We start from the raw sequence: 13,491 nt of genomic DNA on the forward strand, positions 1-13,491 counted from the left end.
GGCGTGTTTCGAACGGACCAGGGAAAAAAATGCCTCTGCACACAATTGGATAGACCTACAACCAATAAGAGCAACGGAGTGTGTGACGTATGTTAAGCGAGGCATAGTTGTTGTCCACAAAAATCAAAGCGTGCAGTTGCACGCCTATAATAAGAAGATGAGACTTGATCGCGTTTCTCTGTTCCTCTTTTAAAATTAATTTGCTGTCGATATCTTCTAGAACAGACCTAAAGCAGAATCTACTCACCTAAACTCTCCAGCGGCAGCCATTATTGTTGTCACCCAAGCGCGCCTTGGTCACGTGGTTGATTACGTTACTGTTGGTCATCTGTCCATCATCGTATAAAGCCCGCCCTGACAATTTGATTGGATCGCCTGACAGTGGGCGATAATACTCGCGCTACTATGGAGCAGAGCCAGACCGAACTTCCCGACCTCAAACTTTGTGGGCGGGACTAAGTTCGGAATGGCACCCAGGCTATTAAAAATTACCTCATGAGCTCAAATAACCTTTTTTTTTTTACTATGGTGTTTATTCACTGACATTAAGGCCTTGCTCTTGGATTTGCTGCACAGTAAAATAATATAATCTCCATCACAAACCAAGCAGATAAGAAGCAGAATATTATCTGCTATCAGTACTAGGTTAGTGAATGTTTTTTTCTGGATATTTCTATCAGAGCAAAACATTGAAGCATTTTCCATTGATGCCTCCTATTAAGTTCAGGAAGCCTCATCGCATGCTTAAAAGATAATCATTATCCTTTTATATTTGAATGGATTCACCTATTAAGATGTAGAGTTAATAAGTTATTAATTGTATATTTTTTTGTTTATAGCTGTGCCAGTATTATTGAAATAATATAATCAGATTTTCTACCTGAAGATGAATCTGTACTGTGGGTTCTGAGTCTGTGCAGTACTCTAATCCAGATACAGTTATATGTTTGGCAATATTTCCCATCTGACAGCTAAATATTCTGCTGGCAATAGGCTTGCATGTGGCGGGATTTGCTTGTGGCCCTATGTCCAATTTATTTAGCCTTATTTGTGCTGTCTCTAAATTTTTGAAAATCTCCCAACAAAATCTTACCAGATGAGCCAGCATACCTGTAGTCAATACACGTTTATCTGTTTAGTTTTTTTTTTTTTTTTTTTTTTAGTTTATCCCTTTAGATTTGAATGAAAAATACACTTTAAACTACCTCAATGGAAGTGTATCCCTTTTGTCATGTACAAAAACCCCCAATTTAATTACTTACTTTTCGGTGTTTTTTGAAGCGTATGGTGATCTGATCTTACATAGTTTTTTTTGTACATGACTAAATGGATACACACCCCTTGAGGTAGTTTAAAGTGTATTTTTGGTACAAAAAACGTATGTAAATGTGACGTCTGGCACATGCGTATTGACTATGTGTATGCTGGTCTGATGGGGTATGCTGATCAGACAGAACACCGGCCTTTAGACACAAAGCTAAAGACCATCAGTTTATCTGAACCCCCACACTAAGGGGGCCAGGATGGTTACATTAATACCTCCATTGACTGGAATTGCATTCTGTCCTCTCCTTTCCTCAGATCCGATCTGTGATAAAGGCTTTGCCAGAGTCAGAGGAAATAAATGTGAAGGTAATGGGCTGCTATAACAAAATGTGAAATAATCTGCTTTAACTGTCTAAAAAATATTAAGCACTCAACTTGCTTGTGTTGTGTGCTTTCTTTTCTCTTGGCTGACCCTCAGATGTGGACGAATGCCAGGTGTTTCCGGGTGTGTGCATTAATGGAAAGTGCATCAACACACAGGGCTCCTTTTTCTGCCAGTGTCCTCCAGGAATGACTGCTGATATCAGTGGAAGGATGTGCATCGGTAAACCTTTCTTTTGTCACTTGAAGAATGAAGAATGCTAGTTTAGATTTTGATTTGCATTCACACTGCTTCTGTGATTTACAGACCTGCGTACAGAGCATTGTTATCTCACTCATGATGATGAGCGCTGTGGAACGCCAATATCTGGGAAGCACAGGGTGGATGCCTGCTGCTGCTCAGTTGGTGTTGCCTGGGGTCCTGAATGCGATGAATGTCCAGAACAGGGCACACCAGAATTTAACCAGCTATGCCCCCGGGGCCCAGGCTTCGCCCACAGAGGGGACCTCATGAATGGCAGACCATTCCTCAAAGGTATAGTACTGTTTGTAGGGCTTAAACTAAAAAAGATCCTACCAATGGACCCTACTGTAAACAGCATCTCCTTTTTATGTTTTATGCTTCAGACATAAACGAATGCAGGATGATAAACACCCTATGCTCCAATGGGAGGTGCAGGAACACCATTGGTAGCTTCCGCTGTCGCTGTGATAACGGGTATGCTCTGGACTCAGATGAGAGGAATTGTACTGGTAAGTGATTTTGAAAGTTATCAGACATTGTGTAGTAAAAAAAAGAATAAATAAAACTAGCGCAAAATAACACCAAAATCTTTTAAAATCTTTGTACAATGTGGTAAATATTCAAGAATGAGACGTGTGTTCAGCTTGTATATTTAATTCAGGAGTCTACAGTTTATTTCAACTCTTTCAATCTAATGGGGATCTGGCTGCTGTGCATCTGCTGGTGGTGGTCCTAAGCTGTCTAGTTAAATGTGTTGCTGCTGATTTGAAAAATGCACACATTAGTGGAGGGTTGAAATGACGTCATAGTTTTATGTAGTCTGGGTTATTTCAAAGGATCAGATTTAGTAAATGGTACTTGAACTGTTTTAACGTTGTAGGTGAGTTTCCAGGATAAATTTTCAGTAAAGTGTTCCATAATGCAGCTTAAAATTTAAAAGGCCAAAGTTCCTTTTCAAGCCGCAGTTTTCTTTTCCATGGTTTGTAGTTTTTCTTATCCATTTTCTCTACATGAAAACTTACTACCTCAGCCTTATATGCTAGTACTTTCAGGCCTTCAATCTTATATTTAAAAGCCAAGCCCTAGTGCTTGGGTAACCAATTAAAAATCAGAAATAACAAAAAGAAAATCATCAACAACCAGTAAAGGAGACATTTTTAAATATAATTTGTTACTTTAAACAGCATTTAACACTTAAATAAAATGAGGTGTTTATGCATCCATTTTATACATAAAACATGTTAAAAATAGAACATAGAACATTTTAAAATCTAAATTGTTTTTTGAATTGGTATATAGGTATAGATAGATAGATAGATAGATAGATAGATAGATAGATAGATAGATAGATAGATAGATAGATAGATAGATAGATAGATAGATAGATAGATAGATAGATAGATAGATAGATAGATAGCTATATTGGTATATAGACAATTTCCTGATTCACATATTTTATAAGACACCTGAACTGACCGTTTTCTTTCTTTTTTTATGGCTAAATAAGTGGGCTTTGCGCTTGTAAAACATTAAATGTCACAAAATATATTAAGTAAATTGAAGTTTTATAATGTTTTTCTTACTTTTAAATCTATTCAACATTTGTTTAGCACACAGGCATTACCTAAAAAAACCAAAAATAAATCAAACTTAATTGTGTAGTGGGAAAGCTCAGCTTTATGGCTCTATTAGTACCATACCCACGTTATTGACCTGTGAAAAACTATGGGGGCCTAAAGGGGTCATAATAGAGCTCACAGTTATCCAACGTGCTGCTAAAGACTTCAGACAGTATCAGGTTAAACCCACCAACTGACTAACACTTTATTTATCTGTATAAATTAAGAATAGGACGCCATTTTAGCTTATATGTGAGTGATGACAAATTACCAAATACCTTTGCCATTGCAGTGTTTTCAGAAAGGCTTTTAATTCCATAGAACACATAGGCGCCTTCTGAATACCTCAGGTTATAGCTCCTATCTGCTGTTACCAGTTCCTGTGCATTCACCTTTCATGGGGTCAACAGTAAGAAGACTATCCAGGGTAGGATAGGAGCTCCTGACTTCAATCTTATGAACGTTTTTACATGCAGAACCCTACATTGAAGAAGGATTTTAATACTGGCAAATAAATGGTCATTGATCTGACGTGTTGGATCCCATAAGATTATGTACTGGGTTCAAAGTTATTTCTCTTATCTGGAATTTTCCTTTTTTTCTATCTTCTCACAGACATCGATGAGTGCCGAATATCTCCGGATCTTTGTGGTCAGGGCAGATGTGTTAACACACCAGGAGATTTTGAGTGCGAATGCTTCGAGGGTTATGAGAGTGGCTTCATGATGATGAAAAACTGCATGGGTAAGTAGGAACCTGTTTTTTTAAGTACTCAATTGATCAACGCCTCTGATGGATGAATGTATGAATAATCTACAGAAAGGGATCATGTATCTAAGATCATTTTGTTTGTGAGCTGGAGTGATCTTTTTAAATTTCCCTCACACATCCAGCCTTAAAATCAGAAACTAGGGAATATTTACAGCCACTAATAGTTTTCAGCGAGAGGGAGGACCTACAACACAACACTAAATCCCAACCCAGCCATCCACACTCCCTTCAGGGTTGTAAACCGCTGATGAGGTGCTTTTAAGCATTAATGCCAGACCTGAAACAGCCTACTCCTCCGGTGGCTGATGTAAGTGATATTTACAGGCTGTTTTTACTCATATATAGATAGATTTTTGAAGTTGAGAAATTGAATTATTCTGCCAGTTGATACATGGTTGGGAAAGTTCCAGTATGGGTTTCCTAAACTGTTGCCACAAGTGTCTCAAGTTTGTTTCAGTGTCATAGTTAGAAGATAACCCACAGTATTGGCTCTTCAAATAAAGCAGTTCGGCTAGATTCCATGAGAGTTTTCAAAATGTTGCGTGTTACCTATCTGTTCTGGTCAGTCATTGATGCTAATCAATTCAATATTGCTGATGATTATGCAAAAAAATGCAGAAATATGAGCAAGATGAAAACTATGTCTGTTCCTTTATATGCAGAGAGGTTATTAATGAGTGCAGTGTTGTAATGTGTAAGTACTTCCGTTTTTTAATCCATGGGACTTTCTTTGAAAAGGCTGTCATTTCCTAACCTGACTCCACCAGATGGATTTGCTCCGCATATCCATCTGGAAACCTTCCGTTGAAGTAATTTTGGGAAGGGGCGAAAATACTGGTTAGCTGATTGGCCTATGTTGGTGATAGACGGGCCAAATAAACCAATCAGATCAACGAAGCATATGACGTACTAACATAACGACGACGAAGAGGAGCCAATTGATAGATCAAACTCTTGCCGAAACCAGTCGGGAGAAGAGCAAAAACATCTTTTCCTCTGAGAAAAGCCTCCAGAGCAGTGTTTTGCTCTTCTTTCATTAAAGAAATACTCTGTAATTCCGATAAAACTTGCTCGATAGCCACGCTAACGCTAGTTTCATTGGCTGAAGCCGCCATGTTCTTTAGACTGAACTGTTGCGCTTCTCGTTGCGTCACACCTCAACCCGCCTCAAAGCCAACGCTGATTGGACGTTCGTTTGGTGAACTGCTCCAAATTTTCTTTAACGTAGAGTAGCCAGACTGATTTGCGAGTGAAACCTTGAAAGCTCGCAAGATCAGGATGGTCTCACGAGGCTAGTCATTTCCTGCTCTCTCACCTTTATGACCAGATTGATATCCAAAACTATAAAGAGGTTCAAATCTTGCCTCTCTGTCAGAACCTTTTCTGCCATGCTTATTGGTGTCCCTTTCTGTGTGGGGTACCTCAAGGTTTAAATGTAGGGCCCCTGCTTTTTTCCCTGAATATTTGTTGCCACTTGGATCTATCATAACCCTGCATAATGTCAATGTTCATTGCAGTTATTGACAACATTGTCTATCTAAGTGCATCTTTCAAACATTGCATATATAATATAATGTGTGACCATCGGATTATAACCATAACCATTGGATTATATTTGGCAAGAATGTAGGATTTGATCAATAAATTACTTTTATGATCGGTCTAGCTTTTATCATCTATGCTCTCTAACTAAAATCAAGCCTGGAGAATGCTGTTCTGGCTTTTTTTCATTTATTCAGAATTTACTAATGCAACTATGCAAGCGTCCCCGAGTCATCTGTTTATCACCTCCAACATGTTCAGAGCAGGTTTTCAACATGTATATTTGTTATCAAAGCAAAACCTAATGAGCTTTTCAATTCTCACAAGCTCCTTGACGTCAGACATTCAGTATTTACACACAGCTGGATGGCTATAAAGTACAAAACTAGAGGTGACTGGGCTTTTTCTGTTGTCGCACTGCAACTCTGGGAACTGCTTCCACTAGAAATTTGATTTAACTGAACTTGGGCATTAATACTACAATTTTATTATATCCACCTTTTTTACATGTTTTATGTTTTTTTGTTATGTTCTTTGTATTGTTTTGTTATGTGTAGCCCAATTCAAAATGCAGATATTTTTTTATGCTGTGAAAACAATATTTTAGCACACCAGCCAGAGCTCTGAGTTTATATGTGATTTTGATGTGTGTGTTCCTTGGCTGTCAGATATTGATGAATGTGAGAGGAACCCTCTCCTGTGCCGTGGAGGTGAATGTGTAAACACTGAGGGCAGCTTCCAGTGCATCTGCCCCCAGGGACATGAGATCGCTCCTGATGGCTCAGCATGTCTAGGTAAGCAATTTTCTTTATTTATTTTTCTTTTCTCTCTCTTCTTTTTTGGAAAAGAGAAGTTGGATCATCTTGCTTTTTTTTTCTTTGTATATGTGGCCTTAAGACTTTGTTGACCTTACTTTATAAAACCTCAATTCTTTTTTGTTTAGTTTTAGAATGCAAGCAGTCAAAGCATATCAGAATAATGATATTTAAACAATTTTGAAGGTTTTGGAACTGAACAATTGTAGATATATCTGAAAGCTGAGGTAAAAAGTCATTAACAACAGATCTGAAGTAAATGGATCGTGATGTGAAGGTAAAATTTGGTTAAGAAAAGGATTAAGAAGTTTAGATTATTTTTCCGGTCCTTTGAAGTCAAAGTATCTTGCAAATCCCAACAAGCAATTGTAGATAAGCCTTAAAATTAGGTCTGAGATCTCTATATCTGTACAGTTTTCATTGTTTTCCATCATTGCAACAGAAATAATTTTTTTTCAATTCTACTTAATGAATCATAAAATATTTTTTTCAATTCTAACAACTAATGGGCAATATGGCTTAAAAAATAAAATCTCAAATTCATTCCATTTTTGATTCTTTTTTTTTCTCAGTTAAGTTTCATAACAAAAATGACAAATACAAATATTGCTTGAAAAATGTGCTTTTATTTCAATCATCCCCTCTGGGAGTTTAACTTAATTTAAATTGCAACAAAATTTAAGCTGTGAAAAAAGTTAAAGTTTGCAACTATTGGTATCACACAGGGAGCTAGTTTATCAGTTATGTGTTCACATCTAAGAACAAAAAGTAATAAACTGATTTCACTCTGAGCCATGGAAGCCCAATGAGTCGATTGCTAGAAAAAATCTCTTAAAAAATCTTCATAAACAAAAGAAAAAGATTCATAGATAAACTTGATTTATTAGTTTTCTAGTCTTCATCATGGGTTTGTTCTTTTACAGATATAAATGAATGCGAGTTAAGTGACAGGTTATGCAGGAACGGCCAGTGCGTCAATATGATCGGCCGCTACCAGTGCACCTGCAACACGGGCTACAAATCCAGTGAGGACAGGCTGGACTGTGTCGGTACGTAGCTAAACATTGAACTGGTCTCTTGTGACGACAAAATCATTTGGCTTTGTTGAATATTTTTTCACTCTGTTTTTTCTGCTGCTCAGACATTGACGAGTGTACAATTGAAAATGGAGGCTGTGAGACTTTCTGCACAAACTCAGAGGGCAGCTATGAGTGCAGCTGCAACAGCGGCTATGCACTCATGCCTGATCTAAGAACCTGCACTGGTAAGTAATTGTATTTTATTATTTTCATGCATACAGTATTAAAGTTTTTTTTTTGTTTTTTTTACATTTAAACTGTACAGTATTAACATTTATTCCTTTTTCTCCTTGTCCCATGCTGTAACTTTAAAATCTGTTTGATCATCACCGACCTCTTCTATTTCATTTTCCTTGTTAACAAAGTTATAAGAGAAGCTCTTAATTTCTAAGGCAGCAAGTGTAAAAAGCAGTCATAGCACAACACACTGTGGTGATTATGTTGTTATGTGGTTAAAGGAAACCTACTCTCAAAATGTAAACCATAATGTTTGCTTTTCTTTTTACTTTGAAAAGTCCACAGGCAATGAAAGATGTTCTGTGAAAATGATCTCTCTCTTGTTTCAAAGCTTATTCTTTTCTTTATATAACTGCAGGTTGAATATGCTGTTCACAGTTTTTGTCGTACTCCTCTAATTTCCAAACTGAAATCAAGGCTTTACAGTTGTAATTTAAAAGCAGTGTTTAATTGCAACGTTTCAATCGTGGCATTTGTTTTATTTTTAATGATATGAATCAATCCGAATGTTTTTGTAGTGGTTTGTGTTCAAGCTTAGATTTTCCTTTGTGTGTATTTCTAGATATCGATGAGTGTGAGGAGAGCCCTGAGGTGTGTGATGGGGGCCAGTGCACCAATACCCCTGGGACCTTCCAGTGCCTGTGCTTTGATGGCTTTATGTCATCGGAGGATATGAAGACCTGTCTGGGTAAACACTTTAACATTAGAAGTACAACCTCCGCAGCTCTAACATTATTAGATCCAGCAGGGTTGAATTCGTTGGGATTTAATGAAACAACGTAATGATCCACTTCAAAGGGTTATCTGAAATATGAGTCATGAGAATGAGTCTTAATGACTCAGTTCTGTGATTTTGTGCTTCACAGAGCAGGGAGTAATGTTGTTGTTGTTGATTTATAGGCCAGTGTGCATTGTGTTATTTTCGCCGAGGCGAGAGGAATGGTTGACATTTAGACGTCTGGTTTCGCTGTGTGAGAAAACAAAAACTTACCCATTATATGAAGACATGTATTTCAGCAAACATGCAGCTGCAGTTTTTCAAAGCAAATTTTATCGGCAAAAGCTTTTAATAATCATACTAAACTTTTTTTTTTTGTAGTTTTGTTTAACAAACTGACATGTTTCATTGCTTCCATGTAACTTTTCCCCCACTCTCATCTAGATGTGGATGAGTGCGAGCTGAACCCAAACATCTGTCTGAGTGGAAACTGCGAGAACACCAAAGGCTCGTTCATTTGTCACTGCGATCTGGGATATTCCGTACGCAAGGGTACTACTGGTTGCACAGGTGAGTGGAAAATGCCTCGCAATGAAAGGGACGATTGTACATCATCAAATGTCTGATACTTATTGAGCAGTGTGCATGTGTGGTTATTTGTTGCATTGCGTGAGTGAAAACACCTGGGAAAACCAGGATCCTGGGAGAGTCTCCTGACTAAGTAGAAGCAATGCTAACATCATCCTTTCTCCTTCAAAAGCTTCTGTCTTACTTGATGAGAAACATGCAGTTGAACACATACGAGTTAAAGCACAAGGCCACCCTCTGTAACAGAAGCAGTGAGATCACTATCTTGCATCAGATGCATGCATCACATTGCACCTTTGTTTATTCCTGTGTTGGTCTTTCATTAAGGTCTGTTAAACATTACATGATTGTTGGAACGCTTCAGCACCACGTAATCACCTGTAACGGCTCCAGAAAACATAAATACAAAGGGTGCCCCGTTGCTAGTTTGGAGCTACTTTCTGTCCACCAGGAATTAGGCCTGATTTATAACGCCACTTAGTATGTGATTAAAATTAGTTCTAAGTTAAGTCAGGAATATTTTTTTTCTTTGGCCTTGTCTTTAAAATCAGTCAGGCAGCAGCAGGTCTCACTTAAGACGCAAATAAACACTTTTGTCAGAATTTGGACTTCGTCTGTCCCATATACTCTCAAACTCGAGTTCCTCCAAACAGAGACACACACTCTGGCTCTTTTTCTAATCCCATTAAAATGTCCACATAGTATTCTCCTGTGTTGAGAAAGCTGGTGCTGCAGCTGAGTGGGTCGGGTCTGAATCACTCGTCTGGAATTTAGCTCCAGACTGGAGAATTATGACTTTAATTCCTCGCAGCGAGGCAAGATGTCGGACCAACAAGCAGAAAAAAAACAACTTCTCTCTGTGGAAAAGATCCCCTAACCTCCATTGACTTGTGTAAAGGTTAAGAAAAACCCAAATTTGATCCAGCTGATGGTTGAATCTTTTCATTATTCTCTTTAAATTCAACCACTTTTATGTTTTTGTAATGTTTACCCTAAAGTAAGATATGTGGATCCACTCCATTTAATACATTAAAATGCAGGTCCTATATTTATCTATATAAGCCCCTGTTAGTAAGGTTGCTGTTTTCATCTGCCTTTAAGATGACGCCTCTCAGATAGTTGGATCACTTTATGGAGACCTATAAATGTTACACACACTTACTTAGTGACATTTGTTTTAGAATTGATATGCCCTGGCCCTGCGTGTATCTCATGTTCTAGTTTGTTATAAAACGGACATTAGCTTTACAAGCAATGAAGAATGTAGATTATAAGAATAAAATATTAATAGAGGATTCAGGTACCTGTTGTTAAAAAAGGTTTGAGGAACCTTACATTATGTTTTAGTTTTCAGACATGGAGCTGTTTTTTCATACCTTTATTACTAGTTTTTTCGGCAATTCTAACATTTAAAGATTGAATAAATTTCATTTTATGATTGAGAACCTTCTCAAAAAAAATTAGTTTTGGGTGTTTTTTAACCAGATTCTGGGAGTTTTAATATCAGTCTTCTTCTTCTGCAGCATTATGTTTCCAGAGTTAGTTTGGGGTTATATTCCACACTATTACGTAGCAGGCCTTAGCTGGATACTGCTACATAAGGGTTTCCATATAGCTATGAAATATTAATAATCCAACGGTTGTTAGTGTGGTAAAATATGCAAACCTTTGTCATTTGAGCCAAGTGGCAAACAGATAGCAAACAGACATAACAGGAAGATAATTGGTCAGTAATTCAAACTGGGTGACAGCCAGTCGGGAAGGAAGGAGAAAGTATAATTTACCAGCACCCTTTTTCATTCATTCATTTCATCTGTCAGACATTATTCTGGTTAAATATAACTTCTGACACACTATCTGCATCTGCTGACACACTTTTCACATGCTGCAATCGTTTAGCTTCACTTTGCTTGTTCCTCTCGCTTGTGTGGGTGTGTGTGGAGGGTGTGTGTGTGTGCTGCCGTGCTCTCTCTGTCATCAAAGACTAGGGAGGGAAACGATCATTAATTCCATCTGTAATCCAGAGAGATTTGTTTGTTGCCAACCCTCATATTAACTCCGTGATCAAATGTAGAGTAAATATACCATACTCTGTCCTCAGGAAGAATGTAATCCAGCAGCGCTATAATCTCTAATTGACAGTGTTTCTGAATTACTACCCTCTCAATGACCGACAGGCAGAGAGAGGAGCGTGTCTCTTTGGCTGTTAAATTCTAACATCTTGTTTGAGTTCACAGCGTTGATCGCTTTGAAATGCAAGAAGACATTCGGTCACACATCTTTTAAAGCCATAGCTTTGCTCCCTTATTCTGAAGGCCAGGTATTGTGTTGGGTCACATTTCACAAGGTTGTTTTGACTCAGTTTAAGAATCATTATTGTTGTTTTTCACCTTAAATAGCGCTTTATTTCCACAGAGTTGTTTAGGTATTCCACTGAGAGACCCTTGTGATGCAAGAGTTACACACTGAGGGGATCTTATCACCAGAAGCGGCTGCAGTGAGGTCTTTATTGACTGCACTCTACAGGATGTACCCAACTTTATAGGAAGGGTGCAATTTAAAAGGAGTCAAAAGTAATTGTTTCCATTATTTAGTGGGAGTTTTTTTAATAGAATCCAGGGCACCAACTGAGCCAGTGTTGATGAGAGAGCAGACAGCACGAGGCCTCGGGGCACCGTTCTTCCAAATGTCCCTTTTTATATCTTTCTGGACATGCTTTAACAATGAATTTCCAGCTCATTAAATCCTCATATAGTATGGCTGTTACCATTGGGGATCAGAGGATAGCCAAAATGTCTTTGTGGCCTGAAATAGCGCTTTCATCAGATTAAACCAGCGAGCCAGTAAAGATTTAGTTCTGTCGCACATCTCTATGCAGTTCAAGCCAAGCATCAACTTTGGTTAGAGAGCCAAAAACCCCAGAGTAATAAGAAAGCAGACTCAAACCAGCAGACCATCAGAACTTGATTTGTTCTTCTTTTATTTACTTGGGCTTTGTATTATTTTCATCAGATATCAACGAGTGTGAGATTGGAGCCCACAACTGCGACCGACATGCGACATGCACCAACACAGCAGGCAGCTTCAAATGCAACTGTGCTCCAGGGTGGATTGGGAACGGCATAAAGTGCACAGGTAACTGAATTAAATAGGATATTTTTTATTAACTACTTTTATGTTTTATGTATCTCAGTAAGTACAGTATTTTATTGTTTTTCTTTTAACTCTTCATTATTATGTTATTCCTTTTCTTATTTTACTAAGGTCCATATTTGTGTGACCATATTTTCTATAATCTTTTTGCTGCTGTAATTTCCCCATTTTGGGACAATAAAGGGATATTGTATTGTATTCTAAATTATAATATCATCAAAAAGTGTTATCAATGTGATTTAATAAGAAGTAAAACTCATAACATTTACTCAAATTATATATTACAAAGTTTAATTCTGTTAGATGTGATGACTGGCTTTCAGCTAATAGAATTAAAACACAATTTTATCTAAAAGTTTGATCATTACATAGAAAAATGAAGGATGTATGATCTACACAATCAGGGGTTATACAGCCAAGGACAAGAAAGCTTGATATTGCTGAAGAAGCTGGCTGTTCTCAGCATGCTATCCAAGTACATTAATGGAAAGTTGAGTGGAAGGAAAAACTTGTAGAAAAGTCCACGGACAAATATGGTAATACAGCTACAGAGTTGCACTCCACGGGAGTAGTTCTTAGTCCCTATTAGCCAGATACAGCGTTAAAAAAGTGGACTGCTTTCCAGTGCTCCAGTGCCTTTTCAGATTAAAGTAAACCTACATTTCATTTGAGAATCAAACTCCCTGGAAAAGATGAGTAAAAGAGAATCAAAATTATTCCACTGGAGCACTCAAATGGACCCCTTTCTTCTCCTGATATTTTTTAAAAATATTTAAATTCCATTAGAAACTAATATGTCGGTTTTTATTTTTAGTGAACCATTAGTCAACAGAAATAATCACTGGAAATATGTTATCATGTCAGTACAGCATTGTTGTAAAATGAGAGCTCAAGTTTCCGGACTCAATTAGAGAAAGAAATGTAGTTTAAACTAATGTTTTGACTGATTAAAATGCTTATGTATATGCACCAGGTATAATTATTTCAACCTGAAGAGACTCACACAGAGAAAAGTTGCAATTAGAATTCAGTTTATTTATACAGGTAGCACAGCTCAGATTGTTCAGAATATTTCTAT

At 37.6% G+C, this 13,491-nt stretch overlaps 1 protein-coding gene across 1 annotated transcript in view; it reads left to right on the plus strand.

Annotated features, from left to right (window-relative positions):
* fbn1 (fibrillin 1) overlaps window positions 1–13,491 on the plus strand; it is an 84,769-nt gene that overhangs the window by 38,117 nt on the left and 33,161 nt on the right. Inside the window, exons 23-33 of the mRNA XM_038283391.1 lie at window positions 1,582–1,632; window positions 1,745–1,870; window positions 1,955–2,182; window positions 2,275–2,400; window positions 4,126–4,254; window positions 6,492–6,617; window positions 7,562–7,687; window positions 7,780–7,902; window positions 8,517–8,642; window positions 9,117–9,242; window positions 12,273–12,395. Coding sequence (XP_038139319.1) covers window positions 1,582–1,632; window positions 1,745–1,870; window positions 1,955–2,182; window positions 2,275–2,400; window positions 4,126–4,254; window positions 6,492–6,617; window positions 7,562–7,687; window positions 7,780–7,902; window positions 8,517–8,642; window positions 9,117–9,242; window positions 12,273–12,395 — 1,410 coding nt within the window. The remainder of the gene's footprint in view (window positions 1–1,581; window positions 1,633–1,744; window positions 1,871–1,954; window positions 2,183–2,274; window positions 2,401–4,125; window positions 4,255–6,491; window positions 6,618–7,561; window positions 7,688–7,779; window positions 7,903–8,516; window positions 8,643–9,116; window positions 9,243–12,272; window positions 12,396–13,491) is intronic.

This window comes from Cyprinodon tularosa, unplaced genomic scaffold, assembly GCF_016077235.1.
Source record: "Cyprinodon tularosa strain WSP-4 unplaced genomic scaffold, ASM1607723v1 ctg193, whole genome shotgun sequence".
Lineage (NCBI taxonomy): Eukaryota > Metazoa > Chordata > Actinopteri > Cyprinodontiformes > Cyprinodontidae > Cyprinodon > Cyprinodon tularosa.